We start from the raw sequence: 19,527 nt of genomic DNA, 5'->3' as shown, positions 1-19,527 counted from the left end.
ACTTAGGACTTAGGTTTACGTGATTATTAAACATCTCATGTGATAGACCGTCCCCGGTGTACCCCGCCTCTCACTTAGTGTTGGCTGGGACTCTCTCCAAATTTTGTCACAAAGAATTGGTATTTAAAAAAATAGCAGTATAAGACAATGCCACTTAAAATTAGAGTGGCACTCTTCAATCTATGTGCTAGCATAGTAGACTGTGTTCTTTACTTTGAACTAAGGAACCCAGTCCAAACCATTAAAAACAGCCCCAGGCCAAAGCTCTCAAAAGTACACTATATTTTTGACTGATTATGGGTTATAAAAGAAAAATAAGAAGAAAAGGAAGAAGAAGACTGCCCCAGTGTGTTTTACACACACAGGAAATTTGACTTCTGCATTTAATTTTTAATTTAAGTAGTGAATACACACACACACACACACTAGAAGGAGTGGGCACACACACTGGGAGCAGTGGGCAGCAGTGCTGCAGTGACCAGGGAGCAGTTTGGGGATTAGATGCCTTGCTCAAGGGTACTTCAGCTGTAGATGATGTGGGAGCGGAAAGCACTGTTAATTCACTCCCCCCCCACCCCCCCCCCCCCCCCCCCCCCCACCCCACCTCCCGTCTTTCTTCCTGCTGATCCAAGGATTCAAGTCAGCAACTTTTTGGTTCCAGACTCGCTTGTCTAACCTCTAGGCCATGGCCGCCCCCCACCCCATGAAGCTGTAAAGCTGATATGCAACATTCATTCTATCTGATATTTCTTTTTCATTGCCTGGTTATTTATGTTACTGTAAAATAGTGCAAGCAACTCAAACCTGAATCTTTTTCTGCTTTCTCATTAAATTGCAAAAAAAGCTGAAATCTATACAATTCTTTTGCAGGTATTAATTTACAGTCCCACATTTTTCAAGTACGTCTACGAGTCTTGGCTCGAGGGTCACGGACGATATCCTTCAACCGGCTTCCTCAGCTTACTGTTTGCTATCCACATATGTGATGAGGTAAAGTGTGAACTATTGTGTTAAGTACACACAGCACATGACCCTGACAAACAAGAGCTACTTAAATTCCTCAGTAAAGTGGGATACCTATACAAGGACGACTTCCTTGATATTTTATTGTTGTTGCATTTTCAGAATAATGCTAAAATGTGTTTTGAAGAATAAATCAAAAATATGTGGATCAGAACTGCTGTGAAAACTGAGCAAAATCCACAGATGAATAAAAGCATAAAGCTTGTGTGCATGATGTTTTGCTGTGGTTGTGACACAGTGGTTTTGTTTCTTGTCTCCTCCAGGTCAGTGTGTTTGGATTCGGGGCCGACCAGTATGGGAACTGGCACCATTACTGGGAGGAGAACCATTTGGCCGGAGCTTTCCGACACACGGGCGTCCATGATGGAGATTACGAATATAATGTCACCCTGCTGCTGGCAGACAAGCACAAAATCCGAATGTTTAAAGGCAGATGATACCAAGCCACCAACTGAACCTCAGCAGCCTTTCAGTGATTATTTTTACTTCACCCCACGCCAGAAGAACAATTTGTCATGATTTCCTTAGACATTTTCCCATGAACTCTTGCAGTCTGTCCAGCTTTCTGTTTGTCACTGAAGCTACTGTTTGAGAAATGTCACTCCCATTGACAAAGCAACTGTTCTTCTCTTTGTATCCCAGACACAGACCATGACAGACTGTCGAGACGAGACAAAAGCAACACTGCCATTTGTTTCAGAATCTGTAATCCCAACTCAAATGTGGGACAGGGAGTGAACAGACAAGAAGACAAGAGACACTGTCTTGTCAGCAAGCATGCTATACATAAAGGCTTTAGTATTATCATAGAGTATGTGTACACACTTTATTTTATTTTCACTGGCAACCATTGTGGCCACCTGAAGCTTTGTATGTTAATGGTCCCACACACTGACACAAAATAAGCTGTGCTGACAGCAGTAGTCAGACAAAGTGCCATAATCACAGTGCTGATGTACAGACATAGAGAGGGGGATTTTGTACAAAATTCATCATTGTCATTTATGAATAGCCACTCAGAAATATAAAATGTGTAGGCTATGTTGGAAGCTTTTTTTTTTTCAGTACAAAAGGACAGGCGACAAACTTACTGTTATAAGCTTCACAACAAAACGCACCACTGACTATGTTGTATATATCACTTCAGTATCATTTTCCACCATATGGCAGTGAAGGTTGTTTCCATTATAATAATGGCAGGTATGAGGAAAATCAGTTCTCTTTTTCATCACTCAGACTGATTCTGAATCTCATAAACTACCTGCACGACAGAGCTACTTGCGTCTTGCTTGTCTGATTGCAGCTGTAAAACACAGCTGGACAAGGCCCAGGGACATTAAAATCAGGCCTAAAATAAGCACCAAAGAACATACACTCGCCGAGCACTCATATTAGGAACACCATACTTATACTGGGTAGAGCTTCCCTTTGTTCTCAAAACAGCCTCAGTTCTTTCTGGCATGGAGTCCACAAGATGTTGGAAACCTTCCTCTGAGATTCTGCTCCATGTCCACATCATTTCATCACATCATTTCATCACATTCAAACTGCCAGTTTTCTTTTCCTGATCGTTCCAAAGGTGTTCTTCTGGATTCAGATGTGGAGACTGGTGAGGCCATTGAAGTTTACTGAACTCTGTCATGCCCATGAAGCTAGTTTGAAAACTACCATTAAAAGATGGTAAATTGTGGCCAAAAAAAAGGGAACATGGTCAGCAACAATACTCAGAAAGGCTGTGCCATGATTGATCAATCAAAATGATTGATGCTTTTCTGCTCAACCACAGTTATTAAGAGTAGTTTTCTGAGTGGCCATAGTCTTTTTGTCAGCTGCAACCAGTCCTGCTGTTCTCCTCTGACCTCCGTCGTCAACAAGGCGTTTCCATTCACAGAACAGCTCCCCATTGAATGCTTTTTGTTTCTGGCTCCAGTCTTCAGCAGTTACAGAAATACTGCAGAAGAGGAAGAAGAAGAAGAAGAAGAAGATTGCCTGAACCAGCCTGTCTGGCACCAATCAACAATCATGCCACAGTCACTGAGATCAGATTTTTCTTCATCCTGATGTTTGATGTGAGCATTAACCAAATTTTCTCACCTGTATCTGCATGATTTTGTGCACTACCCTGCTGCCACGATTGGTGGATAATTTTATGAATAAGCAGGTGCACAGGTGTTCCTGAGAAAGTGTTTAGTGAGTGTATTTTACAACGTTACATTTACAGATTACCCACAATGCCGTAGGCAGGGTTTTAGAAATACTGAGGTTATGAATCACCCCAACACACCAACAACTTCCATTTGGAAAACCTTCACCACATGAGTAAGTGTTTAACATCACTCTGATTTATCATATTCACAAGCTGTGACAGCATGGCTGGTTTTGTTTCTACCTTGTGAGTCAGTGAGTGTTATCATGGCAACATGTGGACCTGGAAACACCTACTGTGGCTGGAACTACCTCAGAGGCAGTTTTGAGTACTTTGGCAGGTGTTTCTATGTCTGTCTGTCTGTCTGTCTGTCTGTCTGTGGACAGATTTTGTCAACACGGAGGCATCACAACTCCTGTAATAATATAATGATGACAACAGAGTTCTCATGGGTCAGAATGTTGACGGGCATCGCAGCTGGTGTGATCCCATTACAAGTTTATTTATTCATCAATTTGTTCAATTGTATCTTCTTTAAATTGTGTCTATCAACATGAAATGGTGTTTCAAAGCCATCTCACACTTCCAGAAAGGAAATTATCGTGGCGATATACTGAAACCCTTGTTTATTAGTTTCTTGACCTAAAAGTTGTAAAATTTAAATTGATGTTAAACTGATATGACAATTAATTTGTCCTTAGTGCTAATTAGCAAACGATTGCTTGTTAACATGCTAAACTAAGATGGTGAAAACAGTAAAAAGTATACCGGCCATCTTCACCATATGAACACTGTCACTGTGAACATGTTAACATGCTGACATTAGCATTTAGCTCAGAGCACTGGCATGGACATGACCACAGTGCCCTCAAAGGCAGTTTCTTCCCTGATCTGATTAACCATGACCTGTTTGCTTCAGAGTGAGCTATCAGCACAGTGTAACAAAGTACAGCTAAGGCTGTGTCAGTGTCAGTATTAACTGTTCAAGGCATCTAAAAGTGAATATGATTTTTTTCCCCCTTTAACTGCATGTCTCATTACAAAGTGAGGAAACAGTGGTGAAAAGAACTTGGGGTTGATTTTTTGAGTGTCCTTAAAGGAGACGTGCAATGAAGTGTGGATTGGGAGTAAAGCTATAGTGAAGCAATTATTATACATACCCATGTATACATATTATATGTGAAGCATATTATACAGCCTACACAGGGGTGCCTTATCATTAAAGTCAATGGCATACTGGATATTTGTAATGTACACGGTGACATATTTTTAATGAAAAGTAGGTGTTAAGTGCCTTTAATGGAAGTTTTTGTAAGACTTAAGTTTACCATCAATTGTACTATTGTAATTATCTTTGTTATTTCTAGACTTATTGGTAAAATTTATGTTATTGTTGTGTAAACAGTGTAAATTTTAAAGAATCTCATGCATGATACATACAATGGAGCCATTTCAGAGATTCTCAGAGAAAAATTTGGGTACGTGTGAGGTGGGTATGACAACATCTCGGGTTTTGAAACACAGCCACAGTGGCTTCGGAAAGCTAGAGCCACAGACTTTGTGTTGTGAATTTAATTTTAAATTGATAAAACTGCCACTTTCAAAAACCAAAAAGCCTCATTTACAAAAGTATTCAGCCCCTTTGCTATGGTCCTCCTGTTTAGTTTGCTTTTACTTTTTTAAGTCTAGAACTTGATTGAAGTCTACCTTGGACATAGTTTAGAAAAGGACACACAATTTACAGTTTGTCGGATGACATTTAAAGGACTCAGAGAGCATGAGGAAAAAGATTTTCTGGTCTGATGAGACAAAATTGAACTCTGTAACAATAACTCCAAACTCTTGTTTTTGACCAGCACTGGACAGTGCTCATCACCTGGCTAACACCACCCCTGGGGTGAAGCACAGTGGTGTCAACATCACAACAGCAGAGACTGGTCAGAATTGAGGGAAGGGTGAATGCAACCAGATATAGAGACCTGCTCCAGACTGCATGTGAAACTAGGGCAACGAGTCACCCTTCAGCATGACAATGACCAAAGCATACATCCAAGAAAATGCTGGAGAGGCTTCGGGACAAGTCTCTGACTGTCCTTGAGTGGCCCAGTCAAAGCCCAGACCCAGACAAACCCCACAGAACGTGTGAAGATATCTGAGGATGACAGCTCACAGATGCCTCCCATCCAATCTGACCAAGCTTGAGAGGATCTGCCTAGAAGAATGAGATAAATTGTCCAAAGCCAAACTTGCAGAGACTTACCAAAGAAGATGCTATAGAAGAAGAAGAAGAAGAATCTATAATTGCTGCCAAAGGGGGTTCCACGAAGTACTGAATCGAGTGTGTCAATGCTTTTGTAAATGAGAGATTACAGTTTTTTAAAACATTTGCAAGAAATTCTAAAAACATGTTTTCACTTTGTCATTGTGAGTTATTGAGTGTATGGCAGTTTTATCCATTTACAATTGAATGGGTCTAAATACTTTCTGAAGCCTTTGTCTGTTTAGTCCAGGCTTGAAATTATTAGTTGCACTTGCTGAACTTGTAGATGTGTTAATTCTGAATGTTTCATAGCTTCAAGAAACACGCAAGCACTTGTCCTGCCCTCAGATTATCATCTTTACCAACAAATCTCTGATCTGAAATGTTGCATCATTTCAGATTCGTCAGGAGCTGAGCGTGGCGGTGCTTTTCTAATAGGCTATGATTTGCTCCATGTGCCTTGGTACATAATGGGATATTTGCCTGGTCAGTGTCCTCATGATCTGTGTCCTCTCCATGTGAGAGCAGACCGATAAGAAAGAAAACCACAATATTTGCTCTATTCAAATATGTCAACCACCTTGTATGTATAACATTTGACACAAAAGATGACAGTGATGAACATTTGTTCTGCAGGGGACACTGTCACCTAGTGGACAAGAACATAAATCAACATGTACATCACTTGATTTGTCCTTTACAAGACTGATGTGATGACTTAGTACTAACTCTTTAAAAACTGTATTCATTGTTTAATAAGCATAATTACAAAGCCTGTTGCACACCTGTATTTCATCTGCTTTTCCAGCCAGCTGAGATCTAAGGTCTTAATTGTTGAGTAGTTATATTAAAACCATTAAAGCAGCACCTTCAGAAAACTCACATTTTCATTTTCATTGATTATTTTTCTCAGTCAGAGAAAGTTCGGGTCACTGATTTGGTACTTGGTACTGTCTTGTGTGGGAGACGTGAATAATGAAAACCTTGCATTATTCAGTAATTCAGTTATACTCACACAATACTGTAAAATACAATTGGAGCTCTTTCGCTGAAATGTGTGAAAACGACACAGAGGTTAATAAATTATAAATAATGCATCTCACAAACTTTATGCAAATTTGGTGGAGGGAGGGGATTATCTGGATGGGTAGTAGCTTGCATACTGAGTGAAGAGAAATGCCTCCCAAATCTATTTCACATGAAAGAGTAAATGAATTAATCTTGATTGCACTGGACAAATGCAAAACAAGATTATTATAAATAAAATATGTCCCTCATTTGAAGAGCAATGCATGCCGTTTGTGAGGTACATGGACAGTGTAATTGTTTCTGAACAATATCCAGCTTCTATATTTCATGGCAACAACTTTTAACTTATTTCTCCTGCTTCTGCTCTTCGGAGGATTCTGTTTTTCCTTGTGGATACTCATCTCATTTCTATCGTTTCATTTGATTTAAAAGATGAAATCAGGAACATGGTCATTAGTCAGCATTAAATAGTGAGGGGATGTTCATTTGAGTGCCCTTCTCTGTGTGGTTGTCAGTAATAAGTTTGTTCATTCTTCCATTGAATAGATGTAATAAAAATGTGTGAATGCCAGCAGGTTCTTATTTCTTCTTCCTCTATAATGCAAAAGAAAACAATTCTCTGCTTTCACATCAGTGTTTTGCTGAGAGAATCAACATAATTGCATAAACACATGATGTGATACCATCGGGATACAGCGTCTGAAAATAATGACTGATAAATTGTTTCAATAGGATGTTTGTTTTTTAAAATTGTGCGTTGAAATGAGATTATCTAAGCTGCGGTTGTTATCCCTGAAGAGTCGGCCCTGAATTCTGTTACGCATTTACTGTCTTTGCTTATTTTTTTTTTGTTCATGATGGAGCAGCTCAGCTTTTCACAGCTTGACTTCACAGTGCAGCTGTTTTGAGGCTGCTGTGGGAGAAACTCATTCATTTTCCCAAATTAATGCAATTAGTGTGGTTGCTGAATCAACACTCACACTTTGTATTAATAACACTTAAACTTTTAAAGGTTTTTTTTTATGCCCTAGACACATTGTTCTCCATAAAAGCACAAACCCTCTTATGAGTCATTATAAGATGAAGAATGCATTGAAGGCTCTGGAGTCCTCTTCACTCCCACTGTATTTATAGTTATATATATATTATAGCCTTTACGCACTGTACATGTTACATTAAATTTTCAGTTTGGCTTACTGATTATCTATGTATAAGATCATGACAATGGACATAGAAAGGTAATGAGAAATAGAATGCACTGCACTGTATGGAGTCTACTTAGCCACCATTTAATTTCTATCTCTTCCAGTGAATAAGGACACACATATATTTTATTTCATATTTCAAAACCCTCAGTGTTGTACACTAATCAGCTGCATCTGAGCACATACTGACGACATTTATAAGTACTCACATGACAAGCTGATCAATCATGCTTACGTTTATAGTAAAAACATTTAGTTAATGAGATTTAAAATAGATCTGAACTTGCTGAAATTGTATTAGATCCCGTTACATGTACACAGTTTAAAAGTACTTGACTCACGGGATGCTCTGTATTGGACAGAATTCAACCACAAGTAACATGTATGGTTCATGAGTATGACTTGGATTACAGCCAATAGGGTCTCATTCAGTCTGAGTGTTTATTATACACTCATAATATATACAGTATGACAGTTGGCACTTGGAATTAATCCATTATATACAGTGTATACTTGTAATATTATGTATTATGTATTATGTATTATAGTGCGTGGAGGTCTGTGGGATGTGCAGCCATTGTATGTATAATCATATAAATCACAAAATCCATTCAAATTACTTAATGCTCAGCACTGCATACTGATCAGCTATATCTTTTTATAGTGATAGCACTCACATTGAATTATAACAGAATTAAGATCACACAGTCTGTGCTGTTACCATTGTACTCGCACTTTAAATCAGTGGTTGGATACGATACAGTTTAAACATCTCAGTGTGGCATACTGATCAAATGATGACTTTTAAGTGAGCCATAAAATGCATGTAAGTGCTAAAGAGCCTCATTCACTCCTGCCTGTAACTAAACCATTTTATGCAGCACAGATTCCATTCAGATTTTACAAGCGTCATAATCATATGGTGCTGACATGTGCTCATGTATATTCTGATCATGTTCAATCAGCGGTGATAGAAAAAGTACTCAGATACCACAATGTAAATTCAGTATAGACTTTTACAATTGAAAGTCTTGCTTTAAGAATTTTACTTACTGGTAAGTAAAAGCACTGAAATATTATCAGAATAATGTACTTAAAACATCCCAGAAGTAAAGTGCTCACTATACAGAGCTGTCCCCTCCCCACCTAAAATTCTGTGACAACAGGATAAAGTCCATTTGCTAATAAAGAGCATGTCATATGATGAAAAACTCCAAAAGATCAACTGAAAAGACAGTGACATTTTGTGATTTTTTTTGACAGTTTTGAGGTACTTGTGCTTTTATTTTTATTTTTATTTTTATTTTATTATATTTTTTTTCTTATTTATTTATTTGCAGATTCAGGTTAACTTAACTAAAAATATAATCAATAAATAGATTAGGATGTATTATTATGCTGTGAATTACGCATGTTGATGATGATGCTTATAAATGCATCGGTAATTATAATCCAAAAATATTACATATATTATTCTGAATGGGATCATTTGCATAAGGAGTACTTGTACTTTGGGTACTTTGAGTATAATTTGACGCCAATACTTTATATATTGTATTAAAGCTATTGAAGCAGGGACGTTGAACTATATATTCATCTATGAATGAATCTGTTGATTTCTCTTAGTAACTGACAGACGCTGTGGTGATGTCATCACGCTCAGGTGCTGACGCCACGCGCCGTTCAACAGACGGAAGTCTTGAGTCTCGAGTTCAGCCCGTTTTATACGGAGCGAGTTTATGAGTAGATGTTTTTCTTATAGCACAGGTAAGTAACGCTCTAAAAAAACATTCAGGTCTGTTGTGTTTGCCTGTTCTGTCGCCAAAATGTAAATGTGTCAGCCTCAGTGTCTAAACGTGGCCGCTGTCGCCTCTGGTTTCACTTTCACGCTGGGAACACACAGAGCAGACAGGTCCATGAACTTCAGCAAAACTGCGCAGTAAAAGAAATAAACAAATTACAGAACAAACAGGGCTACAGGGACTGTTTGGAAACCTGCAAGGAAAAATATGTCTTACAGCATATTTAATACAGCGCCGTGTCGTTCTGGATCTGCTATATTTTGGCTGAGCTTCCTTTAAGGTAGCCACATTTAGTGTATAGTGTAGGCCAAGGGTCATCAATTAAATTTGTTTGAGGGCCAGCTTGTTTCTTCACAGGTGCTGTGGGGGCCGGACTTTCAAACTAAAATATAATTAAGTAAAGTTGAATAAATACATAGTTATATACATACTGTACATGCATACATGCTTTGGTTTGACCAACATATTTTTGTTTTGATATTTGTATCCTCCTCGAAAATGTATGTAGTTTTTAGTAAGATCAGTCTCCATCACCTATGCTGCCACCAGCCAGAAGGGCTCGATTGAGATGTTTAAGGTACATATTTCTCGACCTGTTGGATCATCCATCACTGATGTTGTGATTGTGACCATTGTGATTGGTGAAGGAAATAGTTTTTGGTTTGATTCTCAGAGAAACAAAATGGCACTCTCAAACAGCCTGAAGCGTAAAGCTGATGCAGAAAACCATTGTTTTAATGCAGAATGGACTAATAAGTCCATTCTGGTGTGGTGAGCAGACTAAAGACTGTGGCTCCTGATGTGAATGCGCTTCACTGCATCATTCACCAAAATTAGCTCGATTTCAGTAGTTTTTGAGTCATTTTAATAACTATGTTTATGTTTGAACTCTACCTATTTCCCCCCCTCATATTTTCTGATTTTGATAATGTGCTGGGGGGGCGGATGGTATTGAATGTAGATTGATGAAGGGTTTCATCAATATTCTCTGAACACACTGTACTTTAGTAAAAGTAATTATTAACAGTAAAAATGTTATGTAAAATGTAACCTGGTTATGATCAGGTTTTTGAATTACACTGGTTACTTGTGCATGTAAAACACCATATCCTGGTTTTGAAAAATATGAATATGCTATCTGGAACTGGCAGCAGAAACCTGCTTATCTGCCCTGATAGCACATGTGCCATCAACCCAAGCTGTGTAATAGTTAATGTTAGTAAGCAAAACAAGAAATACGTGAATTATTTCAGTAATTAACAATAATCAGATAAATCCACAGAGTTGAGACAGACAGAAACCAAAATGTGTTCTTTCTTCATGCTTGAGGTAAATAAATTGGTGCAGAAATAAGTGGTTGAATACAGGGATGTGATCAATCAGATTTCCTTGTTCCATGTAAACACTGCATCCCAAATATGATCACACCAGAATAAGACTCAAAACCAGGATTCTCATGCACATGTAAATGTGCTCATAGACTGAGAGCCTCTTTTCTAACAAGAGAACACAATGTGATCTTTCCTATATGTTAATACTTTTTAAAGTTTAATGACATGTTAGATTAAAGCCTCATTAAATTGGATTTAAGCAACACAAAATGTAATAGGTTCAATATGGCCGCTTATTGATCAATATCAAATTGATCCATATTGATATATTATTTACACATATTTTCACAGTGCATATTCGAAAACACATTGTGAAAAAGAAAGATCATGGCTGCTCTATCCAACCATTCAAACTTTTCATGTTTTACCACAATAAAGTCCTATAATTTTCCAAAGAAATAAGTTCATGAGAATTATGAGAATTATGTAAACATGAGAAACTGTGTCAACCATGATTCCTGATATGAACGTTTGGACATACAAATGTCAGAACATAGTGAATAACAATAGTGAATAACGCTCCATCATGATTTCCCAAAGCTCAGGTTGTCATATTTAAATTGCCACCTTGTCTATTTTTTTTTCTTGACTAACATTTCAAAACCCAAATATGTCCAGTTTACAGAGACATAAAACAGAAAAAGTACACCTTTACATTGAAAGCAAATATTTGAGGAAGTGGCGTCTTCCCTAAAACTCAGGCTTCAGGTTTCACATGTAGTTCGGGAGATGTAAGCAAAATCTTGGGACATGTTGGAACCACCTTAACTGACTAAGGACCTACGTGTATGTTTCGGTGTTTTTCAGGATGCCAGTCGAAAACCCGGAGGACAGGACGGTGGAGGTGCAGCTGCTGTCTGAAGGAGTGAGTGAGGAACTGCTGTGTCTGTACTTTGAGAATAAGCGGCGCTCCGGGGGAGGCCCACTCGTCTCCGTGGAGTTGAAGGCTGACCGTGCCATACTGGTGTTTGAGGACGCAGAAGGCAAGTAGAATTTTTGTGATTTCTTAAAGTTTGACTTGGGCTGATTTCAAAATCTTTCATTTTCTTTACATAATAAAAACAACAACAAAAAAAACATACTGAGTAACAGCTATAGGAATAGAAAATGGTGCAGTAATTTGCTGTAAACATACTCTGTACTAAATATTTTATTTATGTTCCTATCATTCTGACAGCTGCAGCCCAAGTGCTGTCTAAAGGGCACCACGTTCTGCATAATGTCGAGCTGAGTGTGAGAAAACCTGCCTCAAAGGACCCGTGTAGGCTGCTGCTGCGGGGGATCAACCCCAGCACCTTCAATGAGATGATAGAGCTCTATGTGGAGAACTTGATGGGGCTGAGCCCGACAGACTACACCCTGTATCCCTCACCAGGGAGAGATCTCATCCTCATTCACCTCAGCCGACCCCTCTCAAAAGGTGGTCTGTTAAGCTCACATATTTTCTTTTTTTCTCAAAAACATATTGATCCAAATATTCAGGTGGTCATTTTCTTTAATATTTCTCTTTTATACATCTGTTTTTGCTGTACAGATTTCGAACAGCTTAGTGCAAAGATCTCCAACAGGAAACTGGATGGGGCCATGGTAACACTTGAACAGATTGAGCAAACTCGCTCTGTTTTGGTGGAGAACCTGAACCCTGGCATCACTCCAGACCTGCTCTCTCTTTACTTTGAGAGCAACAAAGGTGGAGATCAGAGGGTGAAGGAGGTCACCATGCTGTCGCAGGGTACAGCAAAGGTGTCCTTTGTCAACCCTGAATGTAAGTTTTGCGCTGTGCAACCTTTAGAGCTCTTGTTGCATCATTACAGTTTTCTTAATACACAAACTGTCTGTATTTCTTGAAACAGCTGTGGGCCCCGTTCTGGATCTGCAACACAAACTGGACAATGCTAACCTCGTAGTGAAGCCATACTTTGACTTTCTTCAACCACCAGAAAACATCACATTACAAAACTCTGAAAGTGGAAGGCAAGATGTGACGGAGAGAAGCTCAGAGGATCTGAGTGATACTCAGATGCAGACCAGTCCTCCCATGGTGATCAGTGCCAACTGCCAGTCCTCCTCTGAGACGACCTCTGAGCCTCTCACTGCCAGCAAGGTGGTTGAAGAGGCAGCGGAGGAAGTTATGGAGGATCAAACAGAGGATGCAGATACACTATCAAGCCACATTGCTATTGCTGATCCAACAAAATGTGCTTTGCTTCAACTGAGCCCCCTCCCACAGAACATTGAAACGGCTCACCCAGATTTCACCGTTCAAATTAAAGATGGTGGTGTGCACATTGAAGGAACTGACAGACAAAAGTTGGAGCACATAAAACACACTATCTTGGACTTTCTTGGCAATATGGCAGAAGCTGAGTTCACTCTTGAGCCAGAAATGGCTGAGTTCCTTGCAAGAAAAGATGTAAAAGAACAACTATTACAAACCCTGAATCAAACTGGGTCACCCACTACGTACTCTGTAGCAGATTCTAAAATCTCAGTTACATCGCTTTCCCAGAACTCGGCTCAGCAGGCATGTAGCTTTTTAAAATCCCAACTGTGTCGCTTCAGCATACCGTTGAACACGGAATATGAGAGCATGTTATATTGCAGAGAGTGGTCTGAGTTTCTGCAGGCTCTAGGCTTCTCCTCTGTAAAGGTGTCAGAACGAGGAGGGAATATTGATGTGTTGACTCTGAAAGGGATGGAAACTGAGAAGCAGACTGCAATTCTGCAGTTTCTTACTACGCCCATTGAAAGGGAGACAGTCATCTCGATGGAGCCAGGCATGCTGAAATACATCCAGATCCATTGTCATCAGCTGTTGGCTGACATGAACCAAGTGTCTATTTTTCCACTAGAGGCTGAGGACGTCTGTGGGTTTAAGGTATGTGGTGCATGAGCATCACATGTAGAAGCAGAGATTTTTAACTGCTGTGGTTTTGAAGCTTCAGTTTCATCCATTTCTGTCACAGTTTTAAAATAGTTTTTGTTTCATCTTTTGTCACACTGATAGATCCATGGCCCTGCTGTTGCTTGCCAAATGGCTGAGGAAGTGTTGCAAAGCGTGGTCTCCTCTATTTGCACCAGAACCATCACAGTGAACGCTCCAGGAGTGTCCCGGTTTTTAGGCGAGGAAGAGTGCAAGAGCATCCTGAAAGAGATGGAGTCAAAGTTTCAGGTCTACATCAGCCTAAAGCAAGCACCCTGGCAACCTCTGCCTCACCAGGTAATGTAAAGATGACAAACAACAAAGCAAAAGTTTTGTTATATTTTGTCCTTTTGTCCTGTGCTTTTTTTTAAACTATGAAATGCATCTTTATTCTTCCACATTTCCTCTCAGTGGGCCAGTTATTCCAGTTGTCATTTATCTTCATAAGCTGTCATGTCATCATGTCATGTCATCATCTGCTGCTTATCTGGGTCCAGGCCCAGGTCGCGGGGGCAACCTTCATAAGCTGTCTACCTTGAAAATGTATGGAGTTAAACCTGAAGCTAAGTTTACCAGAATACACAGGACTGTAGTAAAATGTCTTTCCCCAGCATTTACCAGCTTCTCAGGCCCTGTTTCAAAAAAAAAACCTAGTGACAAATTTGGTGAATCCTTGGACAAACCTTGGCTACTTTCTGTAGAAGAGAGTCGCCAGTCACCCCATGAACACGAGGTCGGCTTTTCTCTCTGCAGGGACAACTATCTATGCATTTCATAGACAGTAAAATAACACTTGAATTTCTGTAATAATTCATTGAGAGTATGAGGAGCAAGGACTGACATCTGACAGTCTGTTTTTGCTTATCTATTGTATGTAAATCACTCTCTAATCTCGTGTCATACTTTAGCTTTACAGAGCTTCCTTACTCTCACTAACAAGGAAGAGTTTTAAAACCCTCCCTGCTTGCAAAGGCTTTACCACACAGTGATGAAGTGACCCTGATAAGAGTTAGTGTTACGGATATCCTGAACCAATAAGCAGGCTTGAGAACGGTGCCAGTACCTGCATTTTTTATGGGAGTAGTTTAACATTTTGGGAACAATGCTTATTTGTTTTCTTGCTTAGAGATTCAGTGCTCCTGGCCAAGAAAAAGTCTAGCACATAATTACATGTAAAAGAAATGATAGCTTTTATAGTGTGGTATTAAATAAGATCTAATATGTTATAGAGAGTTTTAGGATAGACAAATGCCAAGCTACCGGGTTTCCCCCTGTTTCCAGTCTTTATACTAAGCTAAAGTAATCAGCTGCTGGCTTCATGTTTAATGGACCGATATGAGACTGGTACTGATATTCTCATCTAACACTGGGCAAGCAAATAAGCACTGTTCCTTTCATGGCACTGTATTTCTACATAAAGCCAAATCCATTTCTGATCCTTTGTTCATTGTAATTATTGAACTCCAGGAACACCAGCTGTTAAAAATGCCTCATCCTGATCAGCTGAAACACTCAAATCACTCTCTCAACTAAATAAAATGAGAAAACAGCAGCCAGTTGTTAAGATGAAATATCATCCACAGTAAATGTGGCACATCATGGAAGTACACACACTCTGGGTTTTAAAAAAAAGAAAACAAGGTCATTCTGCCCAGTTCACCAAAGATTTTTAGACAAACACTTTTTGTACAAATACCAAAGTCATTCCATTTTTCAGATGTATTATTCTCCTCAACACCAAAATGGAGCACATTGAGGTTTTTCCTTTTTTTTTTTTTTTGCTACCTTCATAACAAAAAAGCAGAAAGTCCTATGAAAAATGGTCAGCAGTTATGAAGTATTCTCAATAAGCAGTGAATGGCCTATTTTTTTGTAAAACCACTTATGGCCCTTTTAGTATGCAAGAAATATTTATTACATTTATAATTATCATAGCATTAAGTCAGAATCTGCTACTTAGCATGAAAATGTGAAGTAATTTGGTTTCCCTGCAGCAGGAAACATGCAGTGTTCCCAGAAACGTATTTATGTATTTATCATTCCAGGACATTTTTGAAACTGCATGGAAGATGATGTCCCACAGAAACTTTCAGAGAGTGTCTGCAGATGGCCCTGCACCGAAGATCAAATCAGATTCTGTGCAAACTAATCATAATAGAGCTCCTGACAAAGGTACAATCAAGCTCTTCAATAATTTCTCATATTGCTGTGCAGTTTCATAGAATCTGTTTACTTCTTTGTAGGCCTTTTAGAGGAAGCAAAGAGAATCGTCTCATCCATTGATGAAAGACTCGAGGACAATGTGTCCAATTCAGACCAGCTCGATGACATCGATGACATGGACTTGTACACAGCAGGGGAACTGACCAGCCAGAAGGACCAGGACTCTGATGTGATAGCTATCGATGTCTCCCAGGCCTCTGCTGAAGGGAACACTGTGGGTGGGTTGGCCCTGAGCCTTCCCAGCAATCTAGAAGAAGAAGCCCAACTGTCTCTGGCCATCCAGTACTCGATGGAGTCGAGTCATTGGTCCCTGGAAGATGAGCAGCTGGAAAAGGCCTTGGAACTGTCCAGGAAAATGATCCATCAGGAAGAACCTTCTTGTTGTACTGACAGGAGCCTTCTCCATCTGCTCCTGATGGATCAAATGGAGAGGGGCGTCGATGTGGCCTTACAGGATGCCATCAAGGCGGCCAACACCATCCAGATAGTTGTGTTTGCGGGTTATAGCTGTGATCTGATTCGGGTGGACATAGCCTTCGGGAAGAAGGTCGCCCAGAGACAGGCCGAGGAGAAAATCGAGCACAGGAGCGTGAAGAACATGTCCGAGTATCACAGGAAGTGTTTGGAGATGATCAAGAGGAAGCATGCAGTCGAGATTCAGGTTGAGGGCACCATAATCACTGTTTCTGGATTCAAAGACTTTTTGCCTGGAGGAGTTTGGGATGTGAATCTACTGCTGGAGAAAGTCATGACTTCTGTATCCGACCAGGAAATCTTGAGGACTGTCCAGTGGGTGCTACATGATCCAACCTCCGCAGACACAACTCCATATTCACCTGATGCCACAGTATTCATCGAGGGAGCTTGGAGGATGAAGCTGAATCAGGTTGATATCTTGCTAGACAATCAGCCCCATATTATCAACTTTGAAAAGATGCAAGAGTGCAACATAGCCTCTGGGAAATCTGTGAAAATCTCCAGGAAGCTGCTTGATATAGGGGATTTGGATGAGGGTGTACCAGGTAACTGAAAATTTAGTTGTCCAGTGGTTTCATTATTCTGCAGAATGAATGCTTGTGTGTATGGAGCCCAGCAACTGATAAAATGTAGTAAAACATTGTCATACAAGTCAAACATATACCTGAGTGCAGTCAGACAAAAAATATAGCTACCCAACTCAGACCCCATTTAATAACATATTCACATGTATTCTTGACCTGTCTAATAATCCTTTTCCCTTCTGTCAAATCAAACTGAAAAATTCTATAATGGTAAAAGCTCTATCATTTGTTGACAGAAGAGGAATTTTCCCTGCTGTCAAACCTGCCCGAAGCAACCAAAGTCGACGAGGAATCTGATGAATTTCAGAATGTGGTGAAGAACTTCTATGCGACCATTCAGAAATACCACAGCAAGATCAGAATCATACAGGTGAAAAAAAAAATTACCTGCATATTTTGCAGTAAATTATGAGGTGTGTCTGTAATAACATGGAAGTTTTTCTCCAGGTGGAGAAGCTCATGAACGGACTGCTGTACAATCAGTACAAGTTAAAGAAGGCGAGCATACTGCAGCGTGCCTTGTACCCAGAAGTTGAACGGACTCTATATCACGGCACAAGTGAGAGCAGTGTTAAAGAGATATGCGTTCATGGATTCAACAGAAGCTTCTGTGGAAAGAATGGTAAGTTTTGGAATAACACCGTTTTGCTTTTTGACTGAGTTCGTCACATCTTGATGAGCAATCTCTGACATGATGATTTCTCCCCACACAGCCACCGTCTATGGTCAAGGAGTGTATTTTGCTGTCAACTCTGCACTGTCTGTCCAGGATCAGTATTCACCCCCAAACGCAGACGGACACAAGTTTATTTTTGTGTCAAAGGTTCTAACGGGAGACTTCACCAAAGGCTGCCATTCAATGAAGACCGCCCCGCTGAAGGAGACCACTGATATTCCTCTCAGATACGACAGTGTGACAGACGACATTACCAATCCATCGATGTTTGTCATCTTCAATGACACGCAAGCTTTTCCAGAATATCTCATTACATGCCAGAGAATCCACCGCTGAGGAAGCTGATTATCCTTTAGATTATAACCTTTAAATTTGGAGAAGAGACTTTTTTTTGTATTGTGCCTTTATTTAAAAAAAAAAAGTGCATTTGATTTATAAAGGGCTAATGTGTTATAGTGTACAGTTGTTTTTTTTTTCTTTAATCAAAGTTTTATAAAGTAATTTGCTGTTGACTGTCATTAGTTGCTCTACTTTCAGTTCTTCAGTTTAATCAAGTCTGATCAAGAGAAATTCAAAAGGCTGAACTCAAACACATTTTCATTAAGTAACTTTAAACATTCCCTTATAGCACAATAAGGCTCATTGTGCCGATCCTTTAAACAGGTGTGACTTAACACTTATCAAATGACATTGTACTTGTAGTAGTTTCGTGCTGTTTGGCAGTGATCATATATTCCAGTGTTTACAATCTATATTTAAAGTTGGAAGCATCCAAAATATGTTGTAATTGGGATTTTAAACTCAACCATTGACAATTTTGATTTGGAGTGAGCTGGAAATGCTTCTATCTATCTGTTTTTACCTGTAGGAGGTTAATGTGAACTCTTATTTTTTACCAGTTCATTTGTGTTTGTGCATCTAGACAGATTGACGAGCTGAATGTGACCTTATACATATTTTATATGTTTTCTTTCAGGTTCAGTTATAGTTGAAGTTGTCAAACTACAGCATCATTACTCTATTGTACCTTCCTCATTTGTCGCACCGTGCACTCTGAAAGAATGTGTGTTGTTATTTAATAAAACAAAATATGATGGAGCTTGAGTCTCATATTCCAGTTCCCCTATTCCTTATTCTTCATCTTGAAATGAGGAACCATTAAGAGTTTCAAGGGAACATTCTGTGGAATCAGTCTTTGGTGATCGATAGACAGATACTTTATTGATTCAGACAGAAAATAAGGTGTCCAGTAGCTTATACTACACACAATCACATACAAACAATAAAAATTTTGCAAAACACAGTAAAAATGAGCCTGTATAGAGCAACTGCTCTATGCATAAACATAAGCATAACATAAAGACTTGAACTAAATTCAGCTGGAGTGCATAATAAGTAGAGTTAATATAGCCAGAGAAATAAAGCAAAAACAGAGCAGAGCTGAGAACATCAAGCCTCGTGCTCAACTTTTCCCCCCGCCCCCACGGTAAGAGTTGGAAGAGTCTAATGGCTGTATGGACAGAGGATGTCCTGAGTCTGTGCACTGAGCAGCTCTGTGACAGCAACCTGCCACTGAACACAGTCCTCTGCTTCATTATGGTGGGTGTGCAGCGGGTGACTCACTGTCCATGAAAGACAGCAGTGTGCACAGGGCCCTCCTCTCTGTCCTTGTCTCCTTGTCACCACAGAGTCCAGCTCACCTGACCAGCTTGTTTAGCTGTATCTCTCTTCTTAACTGTAGATATAACGCTGCACTGGGCCTGTGGTTTCACTACTGTTATTTGATTA

General features: G+C 39.6%; 2 protein-coding genes across 3 annotated transcripts in view; both read left to right on the top strand.

The window, feature by feature from the left end:
• The window catches only part of LOC121191559 (CMP-N-acetylneuraminate-beta-galactosamide-alpha-2,3-sialyltransferase 1-like), a 62,049-nt gene extending 50,539 nt beyond the window's left edge, over positions 1-11,510 (top strand). Inside the window, exons 6-8 of one of the 2 annotated variants that reach the window (XR_005895120.1) lie at positions 871-990; positions 1,287-3,862; positions 11,501-11,510. Coding sequence is in view for 1 of the 2 variants with exons in the window: in XM_041052738.1 (XP_040908672.1) it covers positions 871-990; positions 1,287-1,460 (294 nt within the window). In the remaining variant the exon portion in view is untranslated. Of the gene's footprint in view, positions 1-870; positions 991-1,286; positions 6,312-11,500 lie in introns of those variants that run through there. The other variant, XM_041052738.1, reaches the window with a different exon arrangement.
• Positions 9,331-18,837, top strand: parp10 (poly(ADP-ribose) polymerase family member 10). Its single transcript, XM_041052737.1, has 11 exons — positions 9,331-9,430; positions 11,664-11,839; positions 12,034-12,276; positions 12,391-12,621; positions 12,710-13,734; positions 13,864-14,076; positions 15,825-15,951; positions 16,023-17,024; positions 17,300-17,433; positions 17,511-17,685; positions 17,777-18,837. The coding sequence occupies exons 2-11, from the start codon at positions 11,665-11,667 to the stop codon at positions 18,073-18,075; spliced, it is 3,624 nt and encodes a 1,207-aa protein (XP_040908671.1). The 5' UTR covers positions 9,331-9,430; position 11,664; the 3' UTR covers positions 18,076-18,837.
• Positions 18,838-19,527: the final 690 nt, after the last annotated feature.

The sequence above is a fragment of the Toxotes jaculatrix genome, chromosome 13 (assembly GCF_017976425.1).
Source record: "Toxotes jaculatrix isolate fToxJac2 chromosome 13, fToxJac2.pri, whole genome shotgun sequence".
Taxonomy (NCBI): Eukaryota; Metazoa; Chordata; class Actinopteri; family Toxotidae; genus Toxotes; species Toxotes jaculatrix.
Note: the sequence above shows the minus strand (reverse complement) of the source record. Positions and strands in the feature narration are given on the sequence as shown.

Coding starts and splice junctions, on each gene's coding strand:
- parp10 (XM_041052737.1), top strand. CDS start 11,665: ATGCCAGTCGAAAACCCGGAGGACAGGACGGTGGAGGTGCAGCTGCTG. Junction 13,735..13,863: donor AGGACGTCTGTGGGTTTAAG/GTATGTGGTGCA, acceptor TCACACTGATAG/ATCCATGGCCCTGCTGTTGC. Junction 17,025..17,299: donor TTTGGATGAGGGTGTACCAG/GTAACTGAAAAT, acceptor ATTTGTTGACAG/AAGAGGAATTTTCCCTGCTG.